Here is a 25,822-nt window from a genome sequence, read left to right on the forward strand (position 1 = left end):
CTGCCTTTTTTTAATAAAACATTCTTTCCCTGACCAGTACAAATCCTGATTAAACACACAGAACTTTTTTTTACAATGAGTGCAGAAATTGGAATTCCAAAATTGATCAAGTACATTTATCAATTTCTAGCTTAAAATTTACAAGTTAAATGACTCAAAATCTAGATTTCAGATCAGTCACTCTTATCTACTGCCTACTCTTGCCAATGTCATTTGCACCTGGAAATTAGATATGTCAAGATTTTTATTTTAAATAGAAGTTTGCATATTCATTATTTATTTATTATCATGTGATTTACTATATTCTTATGGCTCAAAAGAATTATAAACACAAGCATTTGTCATATAGAAAATTAAATCTCTTGGAATAAGAGAAAAAATAAAAACAAAACATTTCTTTATTTAAACAAACTTCCTATAGTAATAAGTTCTTGTTCAATTCAACTGGTTGTAGTATAGTTAAACTACTTAGAATACAAATATGATCTCATCTTGCTTTTATCTTGGTGGAGCAAGAGAAGGAAGAATATCTCTGGAGACAGAAAGACAACACTGAACTTATAATTTTCAAATGCCGTCATCAGCAGCTTTCCCTTCAGATTTGGAACAGATCGCAACACTCTAAACACATACTACACACACCCAGACATTGGTTAACCAATTAGGGAGACATGTATAGCTCTTTCAGACCCAGCATTCATTTCTTTTTTTCTATATTTTGAAGTGCTGTATTTGTATTTTTAATTTAAAAAAAAAAATTAAGGACGTAAGTGTAAGCAAATTTTTTTTTTCAAATTAAAAAAATTTTTTTTTGAGAAGGAATGATTCACTTCAAATTTTTTCAGCAAAATGATGCAGGGCATATTCACATACAATTTTCTCCAGAATTTTATTACTAAATTTTATGTAATAAGTCACTCTTCCTCGATGCACTTCCCCCACTGAAAGTTCAACTTCAAGTGCCACCCTCCGATGAAAGCCTTTAAAGTTCACACACCATATTTTTAACTCATAACTTACACATTCTTTCAAGTCTGGGCTTAACTCCGAGATAAAAAAAAAAAAATTCGTGAGAAAAATAACCCACATATTTGTGGTACCAGGATCTGAAAGGGGTATACTGCATTCAACATTAAAAATGGAGAGAGAAATAACCAACATCCTTACATGATGGCAATGGGAATGACAGCATTCTTCTAGCACTAGTATGAGAAATGGAAGAGAGATCTTCTGGTATACTGGGAAATATTGTATCTTCATTGAAAGTACTTTCAATGCCCGACCTTTGCTCTGAAGTTATAAACAAATAAATGTAAGTACATCATTTCAAATAATCGAAGTTGCACTTTGAATGGCATTGCTACAAAAAAAAAATTTTATAGCAGATTTCTTAGTTTTGTCAGATAACGCTGCAAACAATATCATTAAAAACGGAAAAAATTAGAAAAATTTTTAAACCACATTTCTCAATGTTTATCCTACATGAAAATAACACACCAAATGTAAATATAATCAACATATTTAAATTTACGTCGAGCCCAATGTACTAAAGCTGGTTTTCCTTTCTATGAATCTCAAACTCTGAATATTCTAGGGTAGTTTTTAAGGAAAAAATCTGGGAATCTCTGAATAAACACTTTTAGTCTTAGGCAGGCCTCATACTGGACCTCATATCACTTAATACGAAAGAGTAAATAAACCTTTGCCCAATATACTCCCATAAGGAACCAACAAAAAAATTCCTTTTTTATTGGTTTCTTTGGACAATATCATTTGATTACTCTTCTAGATGAGGCTCCTGCTGAATTTCGACTTGGACTTTGTAACACCGTTCTATCATTTGATTACTGGTTTCTGATGATGCTCATCACTTGTGCAAGTGAAACATTAGTTTTTCACTCATATAGAACAACTAAAAAGTTTGAACTCCTTCCAACACGATACAAAAGATAGTCACAAAAGCTTAATATGTAATCTGGACTATAATCATTGTCTCAACTGTGATCTTGATTGTGTGAATAAATTACCTTCATTAAAAGTAACAGAAACTAGACCAGAATTTGTTGGTGTGGTAAATGATGATAAATCTTCTGGAATAACAGGTGGAGAATCTCTTCCATCACCATTTCTATTCAGACCAGATATACCTATGCCTGGAGAAAAACAAAAATGCAAATTTGAAATTTAAAAAAGTGGAACCAAGATGTCTCATGCTAGGAGTCTTATTCACGTCTCTAATGCAGTGTTTCTGAGAATGAATGCCCTAGCTCCTGTGTCGCCAACCTTTGTCAGGGGCATTGTGATGAACTTGAAGATTTGTGTGTGTACCAATTTATCTTCTCATGTAAAAGAACCACTTCAAAGCATATCTCCCCAAACTATTCTGGGGAGCCTTAAGTGAATCATGAATGGGCAAGGAAGCCACTGGTGGAAAAAATTTTAAGAACCACTTCTCTAATAAAAAAAAAAACACTGGCAAGTTAAGTCGTGACATGTTAAAACTATGAATTATCAAAATAAAAGGTTAAAAATGCATTTAAATTTGAATTTCTTTCAATGAAAACAATTATAATAGAGAAAATACATTAATGATGCATAAGACACAATAGACCAAGAAGTTTATCTTTTTGAAGTTATGCAGTTTTCAAGTAAATGGATATTAGCCACCTTATCATAACAAATTAGTCAATAAGTGTAAAAACTTATGTGTTGAATAAATTTTTTCTCCAACTTAATTACCTTTCTTCTTTTTGAATGTGAATTTGAAAAAAAAAAAATGAACTTCATAAATGCAAAATGAATAGGAAATAAAATCTAATTCTAAAGGAATTTTTCATTGTCAGCTATCTTTATTCCACCCTGAAATTATATTAAGTATACCATGAAATGAAGAGAAATGTCACATGAGGAAAACACAAATTTTGCACAAAAATATTCCAAGAGATTTTTCAGCTCTTTTGGTCTTTTACCTTTGTTCAAATGTATACCAACACATTTATATGACATTTGTAATTTTATTTAGTAAATTTTATGAATTTCTTTCTAGTAAATATAAGTTAATCTGCTAAATTTTTGGTATATTACTTCTAGAAAAAAAACTATTTCATCTATTATGAAGTCGAATGTTGACACTGTATGACGCTCAAACTACTGTTGCTGTAAATGAGATAAATTGATGAAATGGAAGATAAATGTTTCAGATGATAATAAATGTTTCAGATGATAATAAATTTATAAATTAATAGAATTCTGCTCTTATTTCAATGCGAGTATTGTTGCAGGAGTTCTTGCAATTGAAGAGAGAGGATAACATCAATCAAACTTTGCCAGGAACTTATGTTTGTTGTTCAACAGCAGAAGGCGAAGTTTTGCTGACAATTAATTGCACAAGTGCTGGAAAATTGAAAATTAAATTTATGTGAAATAGTGTATCTATTGTTAGATTTATGAAGAAACATGGTGAAATTCATCTTTCCTGAAAATACAGAGATTGCTGCAGCCAATAAGACACTGTTATAACTTCCTCCCAACAAGAGAGAAGAGGACAGATGACATTTTCCATCTCACTCCATACATACAGTTTTGTCATCCATCCTTCAACGGGAAATATTCAAAAGAATTAATTAGAAATTATATAAAACTTTTCATTTCTTCCAATGGTTTTCAATGCCAAGATGATTCTCATCCTAAACATGGAAGCTACAAAAAAGTGCCACTGACAATTTCTACTCTCTCATACAAATTTATTTCTGGAAATGATAGTAAATTAGGACCTGTACAAGGATGCAAAATTTCCTGGCTCACAGTTTAAAAGCAGAGGCGCTACAGCAAAATGTATGAAATTTTGGAGATTGTAATCCCCATTGACAGCAAAAATCGAGCATTGCATGTTAAAGATCCCATAAGGTTTTCATTTAAATTCTCTTACCACTCACTATCACGCAAAACTGTCATGTAATCAGCAATTAATGTTTCTTGGATTACTCTCTTTACCTATTTGAATAGATCCATTCCCATGATCTCACGAATTGCTAGGGATTCAGTTTATGTAAATATATATTAACAATTTTTAATTAATACATATTATTCATGAATATTTGATATTTAACATCATGAGAAGAGAATTAATGATAAAATGAAAATATATAAAACCAATTTTTCTGATCATGCTACTTTTGGAATCACAAATGAAATTATTTGGGAGAAAAACTTTATAAATTATGAGTAACCTGGGTTATGAATGTTTTATCACCAGAAATTTTCAACTGATTTTGACTTTAAGAACAAGCAATATGTTGCAATATTATTAAAATGTAAATAATTCCCTAGATAAGGGAATTCTATTAAAAGTCGCTGCATATTTTCATTGTCTGGTAAGATTTAATAATGTTGGGACAATGGTAATAATTAAATAGAAAAATAACATGCAAGCCAGTGAAAAATTATTTTATCACAAAAATTAGAAACTTTGCCTGGCTTTAATTTATACAAAAATTGCCACGTTTTCAAGACAAATAGTTCAGCTATTAAAACAGACAGATAGTTTGGCTATTGCCCAACACTGTTGGTAACTTTCACATGATTTTGATAAAGCGTCTGTTTTTAAAAAAAACACATAATTCCAAACTGAATTTTCTCGAGATATACTTCATCGGAACATGTCAGAATTTCCTCGTTAATGATGGAAGAAACACGCCACCTATTTCGTCAGCTTGGACAGACTTTATTAACCTCGGCCGAGACAGAATTTTCAATACTTTGCAACAGATGGCTCCCCAGTTCGCATCCAAAGACCACTCGGACGCAGCAAATACAAAGATAAACTCTCCGGACGACCAGATGTAAACATCACCCCTCCACGACTAATTCGTGTGAATTCTGACCACAAGGTCCTGATGACGGCTCTTCAACTGAGAGTCGAAACGCATCGACCATTCGACCAATTAAATTTTATTTGTCTTGAAAAATGATTTATTATAGTTCACAAATTAATTTGTAGAACACATTTTGGGTTTAGAATTGGACTATCCATTGGCAAGTATTAAACCAAATACTTGCCAATGGATCTTAACTTCCCGAACAAACCTTGTACATGAGAACAAGTTTATTATAGTTGACAAAAACCATCTGATGAAAATCATTATCATTCTCTCAAATATTTCATCACAAATGAACAAATATCAACTGGTATCAGAAAACATATACAAACCTAAAAGACTATTCCCTCTACGGTTTGCTGAATGTAAACCTTGAAGGATGTCATTCAAGATAACTGTTGGTTGTGAGGTTAAAATATTAGATGTTCTTTCTCCATTAGAATTATGAGGTGGATCTACATGCATAGACAAATTTGAAAGTGATGGAGATGAATTAGGTTCTGGAGAATTTGGTTGGGTCTCCCTAAAAATAAATTTGCCACAGTAAAAAAAATAATATTAAAAGCGAAGTATAGTAATCATGTGAGAGTAATCAGGTAAGAAAATCTGACCATATAATACCGTAGGGAAAACATTTTTCTTCTTTGAAAACAAAAAACTTCCAAACAATCATTCAAAATTCAAATAATTACAAATTAATGTTTATTAATAAACAAATACTATTATCCTTTTAATCTATAGATGTTTCTTACATTGTAACAAAAACAAACTTTAACAATTATATAAATTTCATATAATAGTAGCTCCTAAACTTTTCTTGTAACAGAGCAATTTTCAAGAAATTTGACCAGGATTTTTCTACTTGTCACCACTTTTTTTTCAAGTGCCTCATAATTATTGATGGATAACTATTTTCAAGCCCTCTTGTCCTACTTTACTACATCTGCACACATGTTAGGAGTGTCCAAAAGAAATAAAATTCTGTAAACTTTGGAGTTATAATTATAAATGGAAAATTATCTGCATAAATTTGATAGTTTTATCTGTGAAATAAAAAATGAAGAAAATTTGTGCAATCGTAAAGAGAAACATAAAATCAAGGACTTCACGCGGTGAATACAAAGATTTTATATGATTGTGAACAGTAAACAAACTGTTTTGTTTCACAATCAAAAAATTCAAACAAGGCTAAAAAGTGTGCCCTTCTCACACGAAAGAAATCCTCCCTGAAACATTTAAAAAAAAACATAGAAATGATTGAAATTCTTGATTTTACCACCTTTCATGTGTGATCAATTCAGAGAAACTTTTCACAAGACTTGCTACTTGTCGCTATTTTCATGTAAGAAATTTGAAAAAAATTCTGAATTTAAATTAAAAATTTTTTCTTCAACTTAAATTTCACTCACTTTGTTGATTGAATGGTATAAAAAAGGAACTAAGGAGACCAGAATAGAGGTTTTACCACTGTTAACAAAATTATTTTAGCTTGCTGTGTACTAAATCCTGCTAAAATTCAATAAGCGTAGCATAACATAAAATATCAGCAGCTCCTTATCTCTTTATGTTTTATGAAAAAGGCTGACCAACAAAACTGTTCAAAGTATCTGTGGTTTACGAAGATCGTAAAAAGACCTATGATACAATCAGGCAAGATGCATTAGTGATGAAGATTTCTTATTAATCTGTTTTTAATTACGAAGAAATATATACAGTAGATGCTAAATTTTATGAACCTCAAATTTACGAACCACACATTTTTTACAAACCAATTTTCTGATCCCAAACAATATACTGTTCTTTAAACATTTTCAACATTTACAAAAGGAGTTTTTTTAAGTCCCCACGAGTTCTAAATTAGCATCAACCTCAATACAAAAAAAAAGAAAATCTGCAGTTTAATATATTAAAGAAAAACCACTCACACATTCAAAAGATCTTCTACCAAGTCTGTTGATGATGGTTCAGATAACTGAGTGGGTAATGCATTATCAAATGACAATACAGCAACTGAAACTTGGAAAGGATATAATAATAAGCACGTAACTTATTTATAGCATATCAAAGTTATCTAAGGATTTCTATAAACTATTTTAAAAGTTAATTTATACATCACGAGATCTCCGCAGATACTTTTAGATATATCAAAACCACTTCATACCTCTGTTTCTTCTATTTGGTTGATTATTCCCAGACAGATTACATGACGCAGATATGTTGCTTTCAAATTGACTAGCAGGTGCAGCAACCTGCATATGTCAGGAAAAAAAAAAGAAAATTACTTTTAACACAGGATATACTAACTACAAAAATAATGTTTTGAATAAAATTGAGTGAGGGCAATATACGGTATTTCCCACTTTCTAGGAGCGTTTTTCTCTCTTGCAGGTATATACTAGAAATTGCAGTACTCTTTTGCAGCTACCCCTCTGCATTTGAAGTCAGCATAATCACTTTGTTCTCACTATATTGAAAATTCGTCTTTATGAAAAATTATATAAGATTAACTATTTGAATGCACGAATCAATTTTCAGAGAATGTGGGGGAAAAAAATATATTTTATCACAAAAATGAGAAACTTTGCCTGGTTTTAATTTATACAAAAATTGCTACGTTTTCAAGAAAAAAATTTATCTGTAAAACACATACAACATTTACAAAAATTTTACACAAATACACATTTACAAAAATTTTACACAAATACACATTTACAAAAATTTTACACAAATACACATTTACAAAAATTTTACACAAATACACATTTACAAAAATTTTACACAAATACACATTTACAAAAATTTTACACAAATACACATTTACAAAAATTTTACACAAATACACATTTACAAAAATTTTACACAAATACACATTTACAAAAATTTTACACAAATACACATTTACAAAAATTTTACACAAATACACATTTACAAAAATTTTACACAAATACACATTTACAAAAATTTTACACAAATACACATTTACAAAAATACACATTCACACAAATACACATTCACACAAATACACATTTACACAAATACATTAACAAAAATGTATTTGTAAAAACTAGCAAAAATATTCACAATAGGTTTGGACAACCCAGGGTTTGTCTGGAAACCCTTTTGAAAACCTGTGATCCTACTATATCTTCCAATTCATATAAATCTGTGCCGAGCGATTTCCAGCCACAAAATGTTTCAACTTTTATCGTGCAACAAAAACCTCTCTTAGCGGGGGCGTAGCCAGAAATTTCGTTCGGGGGATGGGGGGGAGAACCAAACTGATAGAATAGATTTGGCCATCTTTTTCCCTTTTCTCTGTGATTTTTTCTTTTTTTTTGGGGGGGGGGGGTCCCCCCTTGCTAGCCCTTGCCTCTTAGTATCAGATTAAGTTCTTTTTTAATCTTTTCCTGATGGTCCACAGCTCTAAATCATCACCATTAATGGACTTTACTGTTACATATTTCACACCTGAATATGGGATTTATTTCAGATTTTTGTTGGTGAATCCTAACAGGGTGTGTCTGTGACCAGCATTGTGCGTTTTGCTTTCAGCAGGTGGTACCATCTGCCCTCCAAACCAAAATATTGTGAATATGCAATTTAATGTATATTTACGTAGTAAATGCACTGATCATGGCAACACTTTCTTTTCAATGGTAGCCAACTCAAAGTTGAAAAAATCCAGGAAGTTTTAACCAACCAACAGTGTAAAGTTATGGGCGACATATATGAATTTTCTCGATGTGAAACAATTACGATTGAAAACTGTTGATCTTAACCACATTGTTATATAGCAGCTAGATGATGAAATTGTTATATATATATTTTTTTTTTTAGCTAGAGTTTTTACAAACATTTTTTTCCCACATTCTCTGAAAATTATAATTTGAATGAGTGAAAAAAATCAATCCTATATATATAACTTTTAACAAAGACAAATGTGCAAGATAGTGAGAACAAAGTGATTACAATGACTTTGAATACGGAGAGGTAGCTGCAAAAATACTGCAATTTCTAGTATATACCTGAAAGAGAAAGCACTCTGAGAAAGTGGGAAATACCATATATTGGTTATTTACAAATTGGTTTATTTACTGGTTGTTTACGAAACCTGGCTCCAGGGACACAAGTAAGTTAGGATATAGTGGTATCTTCGATTGATGGCTATTACGTGTGGCCTCAATGCATACTATTCATGTAAAACATTAAAATACAATGGCACCTTTATAATGCCAGTTAAAAGATAAGTATGGTGGTGCATAATGCAAGAGTTGTGCAGGCTATCAACTCTGTGCCACCAGATTCTAATACAACCATTTAGGGTTTGCGTGCGAGAATTCCACCTGCCGTTCTCCGGAATTTCTTATATTTCCCGTTCCCTAAATCTACAGACTATGGGAGTAATACTTGCAAATATATAAAAATTAAAAAAAAAAAAAAAAGAAGGAATGTTCATTAAAAAATTAATTTTCTCTATCATTGCTTGGAAAAGAAATATGAGAAAGAAAGGTACATGAAAGGGGTGGGGGACTCCAATTCTAAAAACTGTACAAGTAACCTTGTGCCTCCTATAAAATTTATAATTCAGAGAGAACTATATAAAAAGAACCTGAAGCAAAAAAAAAAGTCCATATTTCCTCTTCCAATCTATGACCACATTTCGGGGAATACTACAGATAAGATCTGAAGAAAAGCATTGCATTTCAAGTAGAAAGTATTCGGTAGACTCTTCTAGAAAGCACACTACCTTTTGCGATTTCTTAGATGAATTTTACTTTATTGTCCCCATCACAATGACAGATTATTTCACAATTATAAGTAGAGAGGCCAAAAATAAAGAAAGCAAGATTCTCAAGGGCTATTCATTATATAGCCCTGATATAACAACCTGTTTTTTAAGCAATCGTCAAGACAGATAAAAATCAGTATGGAATGAAAATGCACAGCTGGACAAGTGTCCGAAATAACACCACTAACCACTTTAGAAAAGTGATTTAGGTATTTTTCATTTACTTTTTTTTTAAGTGGGGTGACCCTTGTCCACTTTTTAAATGCTGGAAGCACTATTATACAAATGGGAAAATAATTTGTTTAAGGTTGTACAATAACTCTTGAATGTTTGCAAAGAGAGCAGGGGAGGGTGCTGTCTGTCTTTGCGGGGATATTTTGAAGAGCGCTACACTTTCCAAGGTTAGTCACTGGTCTTTAATGGTCACAAATCAACAGTCAAAATTTTTAATCATGACTTGTGATTACATGGGAAAAACAATTAAACACCTTTGAGGTGGGGCTTAATAGTCCAGGGATGTAAATTGGGGACTTGAAGATTCACCAGGGGCATCTTAACGCTTATGTCTATGTGGGCATGACGCGGGTATTCTTGTCTATAATGGAGGAAGGGGACTGCACTATATGGGATCCGGTACTATGATTTTCATATGTAAGCTGTTACTTCCAGGTAAGTATGGAGGGCCGCCAACGGTTGATGTGTTGGGAGGGTTGATTTATCGTGCGTGTTCATTGGAGATAATCCTGTATTTTACACAGACCGTTTTTTACAATATAATTTGACTCCTAAGAGAGATAATCCACCATTTGAATCCGTGTCTAGCCAGGATTCTAGAGATTTACCTGATTTATTAAAATTTCATTCATAATAAAAAACTAGAAAGCATCTCGCTCTTGGATGAGGGTAGAGGGGGCCCCGGGATAGGACAGGGACCACGAGAAAAAAATGTGATCCATATGGGGGGGGGGGTGCCATGAGCTGAAAAAGAATAAGAAACACTGCAATAAACCATTCTTGATTGTTCAACATACCACAATCATTTCCCATCCTAGCAAAAATTCTGCCTTTCTAATTGGTTTCACTAGAATTCAAAGACTGATATTTTGCTTAACTTAGAAAGTGCATGCTAAGTACAGTGTAGGTCTGGGTATTACTGTATTTACAAAAAAATTTGCATCAGGTGATAATTTTTTTTATATTACTTAACAGTTCTTCAAACAGATCCTCAATATTTTAAAATTATTTTTAATTATCAAGGTGAATTCTATTGAAAAAAATATGTAGTTAATAAAACAAACCTCCATGGGAATTGGCTCAAGACTATCAAGTGAAGAAGCAACATTTTCACTTGCATTAGGTGTGTGCTCAGAAACAGATGACTCTCCATGAGACCTATTTCGCATCTTTCCACTTTTTCTATCTTCATCCTCTTGGAGCTTTCGACGCTTCTCTCTCCTTTCAGATATTTCCTCATCACGAAAAGCTTCAAGCTGTTTGATGATCAAAGGCTTCAACCCTTGGTAAAAGAAATCATGCAGAAAATGAGTGTAACACAAATTAAAAAAATATCAGAAAATACAGATATATACACATATCAAGAAAGAAATCTGGTTCACTCACTAATGATGTGATTTATATAATAAAAATTAATTTCTGAAAAACGAATGTATTATTGCAAAGAAAACAATTTACTTGTAACATAAAATTTTACACAAAATCTGAAGAATAAATCATTCAATCTTTTATTTCACAACATTGAAATATCAATAATAAAATGTCCTTGTAGTCAGTATCTCATGGTGTAATTATTATGAACACTCAACTTAAGAATGAGTCTTTAAAAGGGAATTTGAATGACATGGAAGTAGACAAAATTACAATAAAAAATATTTATATGAAGTACACATGCAGTCAAATAATAATGGTTGCAATTATTACTAAGCTCATTACAATTAAAACGAAATTATTCAGCTGTCTATATACTACAGCTGCATATTTAGAACTTGAGAATTTTTATGGTTTTGAAAACTAATTTCTTTTTAACATACCAGATATCCTAGAACACCATCAAAATAAGAGAAGTGGTAGTATATGTTTTGACAAACAATTTTCACAATTGGACAGAGGGTAGCAAAAGACTAATTTGTGCATGCCAACACCCAATTAATGCCAAAAATAGAGGAAAAATCTCACAGTAACTCTAGGAGTGAAAAAAAAGAGAATACCACCTTCCCTATACAGACAATACTGTTAAGGAAAAAGGGACAACTTTTCTCCTCCGTTATTGCCAGCGACTTGAAGAAATATTTTATTTCTCACACAATGTATAGAATTTTTCTTTCACTCCTTATTATTTAAGCAAGCATGCAATATTTTGGAAACTAAATCTATTCTCTGGAATGCTATCAAACTTGTTATAGGGATAACTAAGAACATCGGAAGTAGGATTTCATGAAAAAATTATAATATCCCAAATTATCACTGATAATGTCCAGTGCAACATCACACTTTATTCATCACATTCATTTCCCCAGTGAGGACATACACTACCGTCAATGTAATCACTGTTTTCAAAGACCATATTCTGCAACCTTCTGCTAGTACCAGCAGAAGGATGTATCCCTTGTGCGTAGACAATGTTGCAATATTTCATATGTTTGTCAGGATAAACTATAAGCAAGCCTTTTCTTCCAACTTCTGAATTATATTAAAAGCAGTTATTAACAGAAAGCCTTTACTTGGGTTGCGATAGCTTCCAAGGTCACCAATAACAGCAGCTGTGTTGCACTGGTGATAAAAAAAAATTTCACATATAATGCAATGTGTTAAAGGTAACATAAGGTGCATGTTGAGCTGAGGTGGTTAACATAATTTCATTCAGACCGTCACCCATGTCTTTACAGCCAGTGATGTTGCAGGTCTACACCAGCCCAAATTTACATTTTGAATTATTACTTGCGCTTTGTGAAAATTCTCAGCTATATTGTAGACTAAAAAAATAGTTCATTATTTTGGAACTATGTTTGTAATAATTTGGAACCAACTTTTGCCAATAAATCCTTTGTAAAGGGGGAAATGATCGAAACAAGACCATGCTGATAACTGACTAGAATTTATTACAAGATTAACATTAGATTAAAACGATAACACCTGTATAGTTAGGCTGCATAGTCAAGCAGCAGTAATATTAGCAGTAGTGGTGATCACGTTCAACTAGCGACAATATATATTCCTCAAAGTAGGCATGGCAGTAGCCACGTATGCTCGTTGTTGATATGAAAATCAGTCTGGAGTGCTGCCAGATCACAACACCCTTCTCCCATTTTGTCAAATCCCCTTAAAAAATTTTATCATTCTGGTTGTTATAGCAACAGCTACAGCCGACTCAGAGAAGCATCTGTTTAATTACAAACAGCCCTATGTATACCAGGGCTTGACAGATTGAAAAAATTCAGGTACCTGCCTGAATTAGAGAAAAGGACACCAAAATAGTGTATTTTTTGGCATTTCAAAGACTTGAAAAATCCTTTCCATGCTAGCAGACATGCTGGCATAATTTCTGAAACTTGTGCAGTCCTCAGATTCCAATTAATTTAAAAAAAAAAGAAAAAAAAAAGCACAAATTTTAATTTAGTTGCCATGGTAACTTAACTGTGTCATGCCCTGGTGTACTTTTATTAGGATAATGTATAAAAAGCCATACCAGTCACACAATCATGAACACTATCCCCATCTAAAACTCTTGCTTCTTCTGTCCATCTGCTTAGAATAGATGGTATGGACGACAAAGGTCCAGAATTTTCTGGAGCGAGAAGGGCATTTTGTTCCTTGAATTGATAAAAATCACTTTCAGAAAAGAATATATCTCACAACAAATAATATATACACACATGCATAAAGTCTATTAATTTATATTCCGTGAAAATTCATTTGGCATTCAAGTATGGGTTACTTACAATTATACAAACTTATTAGTACAAACTTAAGTTTTTCCAGAGTATACTTTTCACAACTTTGTCCAAGAATATTAAGAAGGCAAAGGCTTCTTAATATTCAGACATTTCCCTACATAAATTCAATATTCTTGACTACCAATTACTAAAATTTGCTACCATTTTGAACTGGCAGCTCTTGGCTATAACCCCTTTTCTCTATAAATATGTTACTAGATAGCACCAATGCTAACAGAGGTTTATCAGCACAGCAGAGGCTGGTAACATGACACTACCAACTATATACATGCAATAATTGACAAAAGGTTTTCTCCTATAATTCATGTTTTATGCTGCATCGGACAGATAAATGTTGACTCATATAACGTAAAACCTAAGAAGTAACAATCTTCATTCATGGATGATGAGAAAGCTTAATAATATGAGGAAGAGTTTTATGGCATTCTGTATGTATAATCAATGTGGATATAATAACACTATAGATAGAAGTAGGTATGCATAGAACCTTGCATATAAAGTACCTTCATTTAAGCAGATTTTGCTTCCCGGAAATGGTGGCATCTTCCAGCACGACAATGCGGCATGCCAGATAGCTGAAAATAATTGTGAGTAGGTGGTGCGAGAGCAGTAGGAAATATATAGCTACTGTACTTCCCTGGCCTCAAATTGACTATAGACTTGAAGCCAATCAAAAATCTCTCAGATGAAATCGTATGGGTTGTTCACTTGATAGATCCCTTGACATGCACTCTCTAGTAGGGATGAGACGAATAGTGATTTGGCCGAATACCGAATATTCAGCTGCTGAACGTCAATTTTGTTAAAATTCATCACAATTATAAATAAAATTAAGAGTTTTTAATTGAAAATAAAATTGATAATTTTAAATGATGGGTATTGAATTTTAACTACACAATTTATTTAAATAAATATTAAACTGGTAAATGAAAATTTTTTATTGCCATGGTACTGATAATCATATTTAAAGAGTCGTATTTCAATGTACTTACAGAATCTACTTTTTTTTAAACACTTGCTACCAATTTTACATGTCAACCATTATTTACTTTCAACTAGTAATACATAAGAGAATGAGTCGTTGATTTTATGATTTTTCTTCTTTAGATGTTCTTTGTCCCTTTTGCTTCTTGTAGTAGCTCAATACGTATTTTGTCTGAGTACATCTTCAAGTTGGTGAACTTGTGTATACAATTCATGCTGAATTACACCTTATTGCAATAAGACTATTTTCAGTTTTGTTTTCCTTATCCTAAAAATTCATCCTCACATAACCTCTTTCACAGTAAGCGATATACACAATGCAAAAAAATATAATCAGTAAATTTTTAATTCATGGGAAAAATTTCAATGTAATTGGAACAGACATTGTTATTTAATGACAATTATATTGTATTTTGTAACTAAAATATAACAAAACTAGAAATCAGATACTAAAAAAGAAATTTATTTAAATAATTAGATACTGTAATATGGAACTAGTTTGAACTTGGAGGGGTAACTATGCACCAATATCAAAAAATATTCATTGCTGCCCAGCGGCTATTTTAATGAAAATTTCTAAAACTCCTCTTAGTTTCTTAGTTAGTTCTCAACGTTTCCCCAACACTAGTCGTTGGCATCATCAGGAGAATTGATAAAACTGGATCAAAAGTGGATCAACAGGACTATTGATCCAGTTTTATCAATTCTCCTGATGATGCCAACCACTAGTGTTGGGGAAACATTGAGAACTCAAACGGACAACTGTCTTCGAACCTGAAAAAACAATTTACTTTTTATATTAATAAACTATTTCCTTGAGAGAGAGAGAGAGAGAAAAAAAATCACTGTTTACTATTACATTTCTCCTAATAGAACCATATATATTTTCATCTTTCTACTTCATTCCCACTGGTTTGAAACGAAATAACAATGTATTGAAATGCCTGTTCTTGCGGGCGAGTAGAAAATTATTTAATTGAAATAAAAACATAACGTAAAAATATAAATTGATAGGGGCACATTACAGACCTAGGTTTTAGGTAATAATTTGTAATTTTGTATTTAAGTTGAATACGGAAATTTGTAATCCAAACTTTAAAAAGTGTTTCTAATCGCCCTATTCTACAGTACTTGTGTAAGAAAGAAAAATGTTGATTTTATTATTTTAAGGGGTAAAAATTATGGAAATTACAATATTAATTTTTTTACACTGATATTTGTTTTAATAATGAAGTGGATAAAATCCATGTTCCATAAAATCCTTTTAGTTATAAAACCCAGAAAATAAAATATTATTGCAAAATAAAAGCAAAAAATATATATGCAATATTAAATTTGAAAACATTTCATTTTCAAAATTCAACTTTGTATTTTTCATTCCAAAATTCAAAAATATGAAATGTAAATTTTTTTTTGGGAATGATTTCTATATATGTTTCCTACTTTCTGTCTGAAGTACTGCTTCTTCATTCACAAAATGCTGTAAAACACACCAATTTACAAATGAAGTATAGAATAAAAGTGAAAAATAAAATACCTGTACTTCAAAAACTTCATCTTCAGCATAAATACGAAAATCACTATTAGCCAGAACTACTCTAGTCTGTGCAGAAGAAGGATGGGAATTAATATTTGTTGTCCATTGTAGAAGATCTTGTGCTGTGTTCGGCCCTAATAACCTTGATAGAACAAAAAAATTACAATAGAACCTTACACTAGTTCAGTTAATATTGTGTATGCATTAATAATGGTTGTCACATGAATATCTTTGGTTGTTCCACAAGACTGTTTCGTTATATATAAAAGTTAATCATTTAATTAGAACACACAATATTAACATCAGAGAAACTGAAATGCTGGAAGAGAAAAACACAGTACATGCGAGGAGACAATGGAAATAAGCGTATCACTGAGTGGGACAATATAAACAAAAAATATATACAGCCAGATGGCTTTGAATCGAAATTCCCAAGGTGTTGCCACCAGGAGAAATGAAATTATTTGTGCTGGGGAGACACGAGAGTGCAATCATGCCAAAACCACTGCAGTGTTATGATACCAGCTAAAGTGTCTATCCGAGGATGTAGCAGTGCCGTCTTAATGCATGGGCCGACCCAGGGTTATCAAAAGAAGGACCTCACAAAAATGAGAGATCCGATTGGAATTTTCTAGAATTTACCAAGTAGGGCCTCAGAAGAACCACTTGCCCCAGGGGCCTATGATGTTCTTAAGACGGCTCTGCAATGTAGGTGCTGTTGTTGATCATCTGCAATTGGAAAAACACGAATGAAACACTGAGAGAACGCGCATGCGAAACTGTTTTCAGTTCGCACCGTAGTTGTGTAATCATGTCTGATTATTGAAGCTTTTCCATGCCGTCTACATGTGAAGGACTTGCTTCTTGGATCTCGTTGGCCAACTCTTCCATTTTGTCAAGGGTTAGCAGGCTGACGGCAGCAAATATCGATTAAATAGATTTGGATAGTTGTTGCAGGAAGAGTTTTATAAATAAATCGTTGGAAACACAGATTCTGCTCTTCATTTTAAGTCACAGAGAATGTTAGATGGTTTCTAGTCTCCCAATAGCTCACACGCACGAAGTTTCCTAAGCTGTGTAGATGAGGATTCACTGCAATGTGTGACTAGTTCTTGCTTTAGTTTTTCTTATAGCTTCGAAGTAGGCTGTGAATCATGAGAATATCTCATACTAAAGATGTGTTATCTGGAAGTAGATTTGCAATGATACACTGTATTTTGTTTTTGATACTGATAGTGATTTTGGAATGGCCAACTAGAAAGGGCTTTCATACATTACGAACCACAACAAAACATTGCATACATTGAATGGCAGTATAGACCATGAACTTGCAACAATCAGAGCAATTGTGAAAGATAGGGAGTTCAACACTAAGATTACTAATGAAATGAGTAGAAAATTAATGAAACCAACAAGAGAAACCACTTTAGCAAATATCACAGACAGACTGCTCAAAGAAAATTTAGTTGTACCTTACAATCTAATAGTCTCACTCATGATCAAACCGATTCTTAATAAGTTTTACCTAACAACTGTAGATGTGTCTACTAAAAAAAAAACTTGGGTTTCAAGTCCCCTTAAAAGCGCTATACCACAAAATAAACATTGGGGGCATTTATTACATTCCATGTGGTGATTGCCCGCTTTGTTACGTAGGGCATCCAAGGCGACCCATAAAAGCAAGATTAAATGAGCATGCTTGCTGTGTTAAGAATCCAGAATATGAAAAATTTACAATTGCTGCTCATTGTTGACAGGAGGGCTATAGATCTGAGTTTTAGCAAGCAATAGTTTTTCCACAAAGTCCACAGCTGATTTAGATTTCAACGAAAGCACATATATTTGAGCCTTCAAAAATATATTAGTAAACGACAATAAATGAACACCACCAATTGCAACGCCATGGCTCAGATTCATTACTTGCGGGAATTCTACGAAAATTCTAATGCACCAATCGGGTAGCTCCATTTGGAAAGCATCCAATCAGGACACTGCATTAGACTTACACGCAGGCTTTCAGCTTCATTCTCACCATGACATTTGAAATGATCAGACATACTTTTCCAGCTGAACATTCCAGAGTTACGATTTGATATTCGATCCAAGCCGGATCTTCATTCAGTGTGATAAGTGGTTATGAGGACTGTGCAATGTTAAAAATTTCACATCGTCAACCTTACATCACAATACAGGGTGTTTCAAAAAGAATCGCCCGATTTGAAATAATTTTTGTAATATAAGCAACATAGACACTTAAAATTGTGATTTTTGAAATTTTCCACAGTCCAGTCTATCAACTCCCTTCGACAACGCACAGCAAATTACGAAGACTTGTAAGGTTTTTTAACAATGACATTGACAAAAATATGAGTTTTTGAACCCTTAAACTAAAGGCCTGTTTACACGAGGCAAGTGCTTTAGTTGGCAACTTAATTTTAACTTACCGATTCTTCTTGAAAGTGTCCACACGATAAGTGGTAAGTAGACACTCATTGGATATTTTTTACGGAGGTGAGCGCAATTAGCGCATGCGCGCTTCAGTCTACTCAAATCCACGGAGAGAGACAGACGCACAACGCGCGGGAGAATAATAGTAATAATTTTTATTTATTTATCTGGCATTCAGAGAAGTGTTTTTTTTAAAGCTCATAGCTTTCGTAACGATGGATGAAGATGATCAGGTAGAACTTACGAACACTGTGATCACAGCCACATTATATATATATTTTTTAAAGAATATAAATTTATTCACTTTCACTTACCCAAGAGGGGTATAGTTATGTGATACACATTCAGGACGATGTATATTCTGACTCCAACTGAAGAAACAGTTGATATTTAAGTTCATTTAATTTTAAAAAACTATTTACATAGGTTAACAATATTAATTCCACATAATAAAAAAGGAGAAATTTTTTTCTCACTTGCGCGAGAGCAACACACTGAGCAAGAAGTAGGTCACGCAAGGGAAACAGTTCGCTTGTCCCCTTTTTTCGCCTCTGCCATCCACGCATCAGGAGGTGCACGTAAGGGGACGAGATGACGCCACAGGGGAAAAAAGAATATACAACATATTATAAACTTATGTAAGTCATCGAGAAGAAATATAAGATTTCTCAATTTCTCCTAAAAGTTTAAAACATCGATTATATGATATTTTAATCGAAGTTAAAGAGGAGATAAATTATGAATTACGTAAGCCGAAAATGCGGGAGAAGATTTTTGGCATTCGTAGGAAATTCTAAGGATTAAAAATTAAATAATAAAAATTAATTTAAAAAAAATTATTTCCAAATTTTTGAAATTATTTTTTTAAATTTAATCTATAGAGCTGATATATTTATGTTAAATATTTGATCACGTATTTTTACAACAGATGGCAGCAAATTCGTTCTGGACGAGAGAAATATTCGAAACCCCCCACCCCTCCAGTTTTTAATATATAAATCCTCCCCACCTGATATATATTTTTGAATCAATTTTTTTCAACTCCTGACATCACGTCGACAGAATATTCCATAGCTTTTTCCAACATCGAATAATTTTTAGCTTGTTTGTTAACGTAATTTTCATTTCAATAGTTCAACAAACATTCATGGCAAAGATATTTTTCAACAAACTTGAAGGTTGTGTCCTCTGGCCACCTCACCATCCAATATTTCCACGGAATTCTAACGAAACTTCAGGAGACGACAGAGCATGAATGCTTGAGATCAAAATGAACCCCTTCGTGAGAGAGCAAAAAGACCCCTCCAGTGCGACAGGTCACGTCAACTGGCGCATGCGCATAGGTCTACTTAGCAATAGAACATTCAAAAATAGAACCGTTCGTATTAACTTACGAACTAAATCACTTGCGCACTTGCCAACTAAAGCCGTGTAAACGGCCCTTATCGTCTGCATACATTGTATCGTACTTGGCAACTAAAAATTAAGTTACCAACTAAACACTTGCCTCGTGTAAACAGGCCTTAAGGAAAAGAAAAATTAATAAACCAAATCACCCACATCAGCCCCATCCCCAACCTGAAAAATACAATACAACATTTGCTTTGGAAAAATCATTGATTGCAATCTACATCATTTGTTATTTGGCAATATATCAATACGTTGCTAACATGCCAAATATTGAAACTTATTTTAATACTCAGACATAAGCTTAATCATTTTGATTGTGGTTCACCAAAGCCATTTGCTTATTTTTTTTACAAATAAAGTCCTGTTCGCCACCTCTGTTTTTTATACTCAGTGCATGTATTTTCTTGATTTGCTGATATGTATAATTTTTCATGCATGCATTTTTTTTTTTCTTTTAGCACTTTTAACATAGCATACTAATTTCACTAATGACTTAGTTTTAGCTTCATTGTATGTTGTCAGTACGGGTAACCAAGTTACCCCTTGTCAATTCATATGTTACTCAATGTATCAAAAATTACTTCAGTCCGCAACGCGTGTGTTGTGCATATATATATTTTTCCCCCTTCCTTTGTATAAGTGAAAGTGAATAAATGTCTTTTTGAAAAGAAATATATTTCAATGTGTGATTCCCTTTTTATTCCAAAAAAAGTTGCAAATTTTGTTGACAAAAATTTAATAAAAAGTAGGAAAAGCAAAATAAAACCTAGAAAAAATAGGATAGTAGTATAGATCTGTAAAGTAAGATATTTTACCAAAAATTAGGACAAGTGGGAGTCCTGCGATATACAATCCTGACCATACGCAGATAAAGACTCCTTGTAAGGAGGGGGCTTTTTAGTGAATGGGGAGGGTAATGGGATAGTCGCTCCCTATACCCTCCTATGGTCAGGGGATGACTGATATGAGGGGAAGGGAATTGCAAAACAGTCAGTGAATATATTGTTTTATATGTTGGGGCCTCATAAACAATCATAGCAATTACCATAATGTTGTATTCCCATGCAATAAATTTACTGTATAAGAGCATGTGTGAAACCTGGTGTGAGGGCCTGCCTGGAGTTCCTAATCCAGTGATGGATTAATGTGATTCTGTGGGTGGGGTTGGTTGAAAGACTCAACAAACTGTAAGCAAATTTTATTATTATTTTGTCTCTGCAGGGAAGTCACCCCCATGGCTCCCCCACATCCTGGGGCAAGGCAAATTGGCTCAGATCTTTGGTGGGCCCCAAGCCAGACTTTTCACAGGCCCTGCTATAGCGAATTTAAGACACAGAAAAACAATAAATAATGGTATTTATCCTGGGGCGCCAGGGCTGGAGCACCGTCAGCCCCTCTCTTGTGGGAGCCATGGTCACCCCCTTTAATCCATATATGCTAGGGCCATAGCAGGCCTCCCCGGGGCAGACTCGTTTTCTTGGGGTCTCACTTGCAAAAGATGTGCACTTTTTGTAGGATCCCAAATTCGCAGTGCTCGGGTTGCCACAACCTACTTAGGGACCTGATCAAGAATGTGGGGCCAAGTTGTGAAAATGATTAAACTTAATTTTGAAAATTAATTCATACTTGATGAACATGGAAAATCTTAAGGTTTATTCTCTAATCTCTCCCCCCCCCCCCCCCAAAATAGAAAATTTCTAATAATTATGTTTTTGTAGTTTTGAGTGTAACTACTTCTCATAACATTTGAGGTAACAGGCATGAACTCATGCAAATCAGTAGTGTTGGCGTAATACAGATATCACATTTCTTTGTGTATAAATACGTAACAAATATTGTAACTGCCCTTTTCCTTTTCAGCTAATAGTCAATTTTGTTCTTTTACTGCTGTTGTTATAAATATGAAGTTGAGTTTCTTCTCAGAGTCTTCTGTGTAGAATAATCACTATAAGCTACTAATAATATTTAATGAACACAAAAACATGGATGGTTATGCAACACAAATGAGGACAATTGCTATCCAGACATCGACTGACACTTTTATAATACACACATATTCTTCTTGGAGATGAAGCCCATGCTGCCATCTGTCAGTCACTCTCTATTTTTCAGTTAGTAATATTTACAACATTCCTTCCTCCCTAAAGAAAACAAGTCAGTTAACCAACCTCTTTGGAGGATGTCTGACCCTTGAAGATTTTCGAACTGGTGCCGACAGTTTCACCTTTGCACATCGGTTGTCTTCGTTTTTCTTCAATCCCCTCTCTGCATCTGCATGCTTTGTAGCTGAAGGAACACCGACAGAAGTCGTGTCGACACTGTCTTCTTTACTGCTTCCTTGTTTCATAACATCTGGTGATGGCATGGCTTCATCACGGTGTAGCTGATCCGCGTGCCTGAAGAGAGAACCCGAAGATTTTTCAAGATGCACCATGAATCTACCCGTAACATCCACAACAGTTCTTTAATCCAACGCGATCCTCTGCCAAAGTTCCTGGCCCACACCTCATCTCCAATATGAAAACTTGTTACAGGACTAGGATCATCTGGAACAGGAATATGGTTTTACTCTGGTCGAACCAAATCGAAACGAGATCTCAACTGCTTTCCATACATGGTCATTGCTGGAGCAACACCTGAAGCAGCAAGGTGTGTTTTGCGTAAGTCGAAGTGTACTCTTTCCAACCTCTCTTTGAAAGAACCAAAGTTATTCTTTGCTAACCCAGCCTTGACAGTTCTCACTGCTCGTTCAGCCAATACATTTGAGTTTGGATGGTAGGGGGGGATGTTCGAATATATACAATACCACGACTATGTAAGAATGAAGAAAATTCTTCACTAGTGAATAACGGTCCATTGTAAGACACTATGCTTTTTGGAAGCCCAATATGAGAAAACAAGTTATGCAATACAGAAACAGTAGCAGCTGAAGTTAAGGGCACAGTAATAACTTCTATCCAATGCGAAGCTGCATCTATGACAATGAGAAGAGTATGGCCTTCCACTGGAATAGCATGATCAATATGTATTCTGTCCTATGGAACAGTGGTCACTGGCGAAGGAACGTGCTTGGCAGGAGGCATGGATGCATTTTCTTGACATGACACACAAGCGAACAAGAGATTGTCATTATCAATTCTTGGCCACCACACACTTGAACGTGACAGCTTTGACCGCTGACATTCCTTGGTGGCTACCTCGAAGTTCATCCAAGATAAATTGTCTGAATCGCAGAGGTATAAAAACTCTGGTTCCACATAATATCACACCTCAGTCAACGGAGAGTTCATGTCAGCTGAGCCAAAATGGACGTAACTCTTCTCTGACAGCCTTTGGCCAGCCATGCTGGATGTATTTCTTGACTTTCACCAGAATAGGATTTTCATCTATTGTAGCAGCAATTTGGCGAGAAGTTATCGGACTGTCATCAAACTGTCAATAGTAATACCACATCCGTTGGAACAGGTTCTTCATTACCCTTGATATTCATAGGTAGACGGCTGAATGTATCTACATGACCAAGTTATGAACCTCTCCTGTTCACACTGAACTTTCACCTCCCGACAATTCAGCAAATAAATCTTCAATATTTGGCAAGGGATACTGTTCCAAGTCTGTGACTGTATTTACTGTGATTTTGAAATCACCACACAATTGGATTGAACCTTTTTTCAACATTGGAACAACTGGAGCAGCCCACTCTGCCGACTTCACTGGTTCTATGATAATGATTTGAACAAAATGATTCGGTTCTTTCAATGCATACGGCACTGGTCTCGCTTTGAAAAACTTAGGAGAAACATCAGAACGTACCTTCAGGTGAACTTTCACTCCCTTGATATGATCCAGTCCAGGAGAAAATATGTCAATGTGTTTCCGCTGCAACATTTCCAATGTGCTATGTACCGACTTAACTTGGTTTACACTTCCAACTGACTGTGCAAGAAAAGACGATAGACCTAAAGGCCTGATCCAATTTTGACTTTCAAGGGTTACTGAACCGTCCTGTACCACTAGTACAGGTAGCTTCACAATGTTCGATTGGTCCACGGAGACCTTCACTTGATTGGGATAAATTGTAAATGACTGGAGTCATATTTCAGTGTTTTCTAGCTTCGGAAAAACTTTCTTGTACTTACGGTACACTGCCACAGGAATTAATGAAAACGGTGCTCCAGACTCAACGTCCATGGTGATTTCTTTCCCTTTGATATAGCAACACACCAGTTACGGTGATGGAGCCTGTCCCACAGGATCGAGATGGAGCAAACTAATTTCCAATGACCTCAGTAGGAGAACACAGTCCCTCTCTCAATGACTGCTTGCAACTTGTTAACTCCTGCGGTATTAAAATTCAATTTCGATCGACATACCTGTATGAGATTCCTGATTTTCTTGCAACAGAAGCAAGTTGAACTTTTGAACTTTACAGGCGTTAGACAAATGTTGCCGGTCCCCACAAAAATAAGATTTTGCTCTCCGGTGAAACACGTTTCAATTTTGAAACTCTGGTTGCTTCCCTCGTCGGTTTCTTTACACGAGTAGACGTTCATCGTGATTTCGATGTTGAAACTTTGGATCCATTACCCGGTTTCTTCCTGGGAGGCCTTCGCATCTGAACTTTGTGAACATTTTCCATTGTTGGTTTATGCAAGTCCACCGCATCTCTCTCCACAGCCTCCATCGAAAGTGCTATTTCCGTTGCGCGAGAGAGCATTAAATTAACCTCGGACAGCAACCTCTGCTGTATAGACTCATCTTGTATGCTGCAAATGATACACTCACGCAGCATGATGTCCAATGTTGTGAAAAAAGTGCAAAATTCTACTGTACGTTGTAATTCGGCAATGTAAATGGAAACCAACTCACACCAGCTCGTTGCATGCAATGGTTGAACTTGAATCTTTCGACGATCTCAGACGGTACTGGATCGAAGTGCTGCTGATTCAATGCTTGAATCAGTTCATTCAATGTCGGTGAATCCAGAGAAATTAAGTTCTGCAACAGTCTGTACGTCGATGCACCGATGACTGTCAGGAATATCACGTGTTACTACTGATATTGTTCGCAATGAAAAATTGCTGTAAACATTCTGTATATTGAGTCCATGACGCCAGCGCTGGATTGAAACTAGTCACATTGCCAAAACTAATCATCAGAAGAGACACCTAAACAGTTCAGCAAGTCACTGGACGAGAGAGCAAAAAAAAATTTACAACACTGAGAAAAACATCCCGACTCGTCGCCAATGTAGAATAATCACTTTAAGCTGCTAATAACATTTAATTAACACAAAAACATGGACGGTTATACAACACAAATGAGCAACATTGCTATCCGGACATTGACTGACAATCTTATAATACACACACATTCTTCTTGGAGATGAAGCCTGTGCTGCCATCTGTCAGTCACTTTTTCAGTTAGTAATATTTACAACATTAAGGCAACACAATTTTGAATGCCACGACTCCAGTCATGGATAAGTTGACCCAAGAGAAAGGAAAGTACCTGACTATCAAAGCATCTGGATTGGCCGTCTGTCTCCAACAAACTGTTGGTCAAGGCCTGCAACACTGTTGCGCAAGGCAACGGGAGGCTGCATTTCCTGGGCTTGCTCAGCGACGGAGGTGTTCACGGACACATCAAACACCTATTCTCGCTCCCGGAAGAGGCAAAAAAACTGAAGGTGCCCAATTCCTACGTTTATTTCTTTTCGGACAGCAGGGACACCACACCAACCAGTGGAGTGACATATGTCCAACAGCTTTGGATAAAATAAACAAACTGAAAAAAATATTCTTAG

At 34.5% G+C, this 25,822-nt stretch overlaps 1 protein-coding gene across 9 annotated transcripts in view; it reads right to left on the reverse strand.

The window, feature by feature from the left end:
• Window positions 1-25,822, reverse strand: part of HUWE1 (HECT, UBA and WWE domain containing E3 ubiquitin protein ligase 1) — a 564,154-nt gene that overhangs the window by 202,179 nt on the left and 336,153 nt on the right. For 8 of the 9 annotated variants that reach the window (XM_089233267.1, XM_089233272.1, XM_089233270.1 and 5 more), the window contains 8 exons: window positions 16,159-16,300; window positions 13,370-13,493; window positions 10,965-11,182; window positions 7,039-7,126; window positions 6,803-6,893; window positions 5,210-5,400; window positions 2,028-2,153; window positions 1,168-1,290 (listed from right to left, as the gene is read on the reverse strand). In XM_089233267.1, the coding sequence (XP_089089393.1) occupies window positions 1,168-1,290; window positions 2,028-2,153; window positions 5,210-5,400; window positions 6,803-6,893; window positions 7,039-7,126; window positions 10,965-11,182; window positions 13,370-13,493; window positions 16,159-16,300 (1,103 nt within the window). The remainder of the gene's footprint in view (window positions 1-1,167; window positions 1,291-2,027; window positions 2,154-5,209; window positions 5,401-6,802; window positions 6,894-7,038; window positions 7,127-10,964; window positions 11,183-13,369; window positions 13,494-16,158; window positions 16,301-25,822) is intronic. The other variant, XM_089233273.1, reaches the window with a different exon arrangement.

The sequence above is a fragment of the Pholcus phalangioides genome, unplaced genomic scaffold (genome assembly GCF_987345545.1).
Source record: "Pholcus phalangioides strain wild (caught in Gottingen) unplaced genomic scaffold, Ppha-v1.0 ptg000007l_1, whole genome shotgun sequence".
Taxonomy (NCBI): domain Eukaryota; kingdom Metazoa; phylum Arthropoda; class Arachnida; order Araneae; family Pholcidae; genus Pholcus; species Pholcus phalangioides.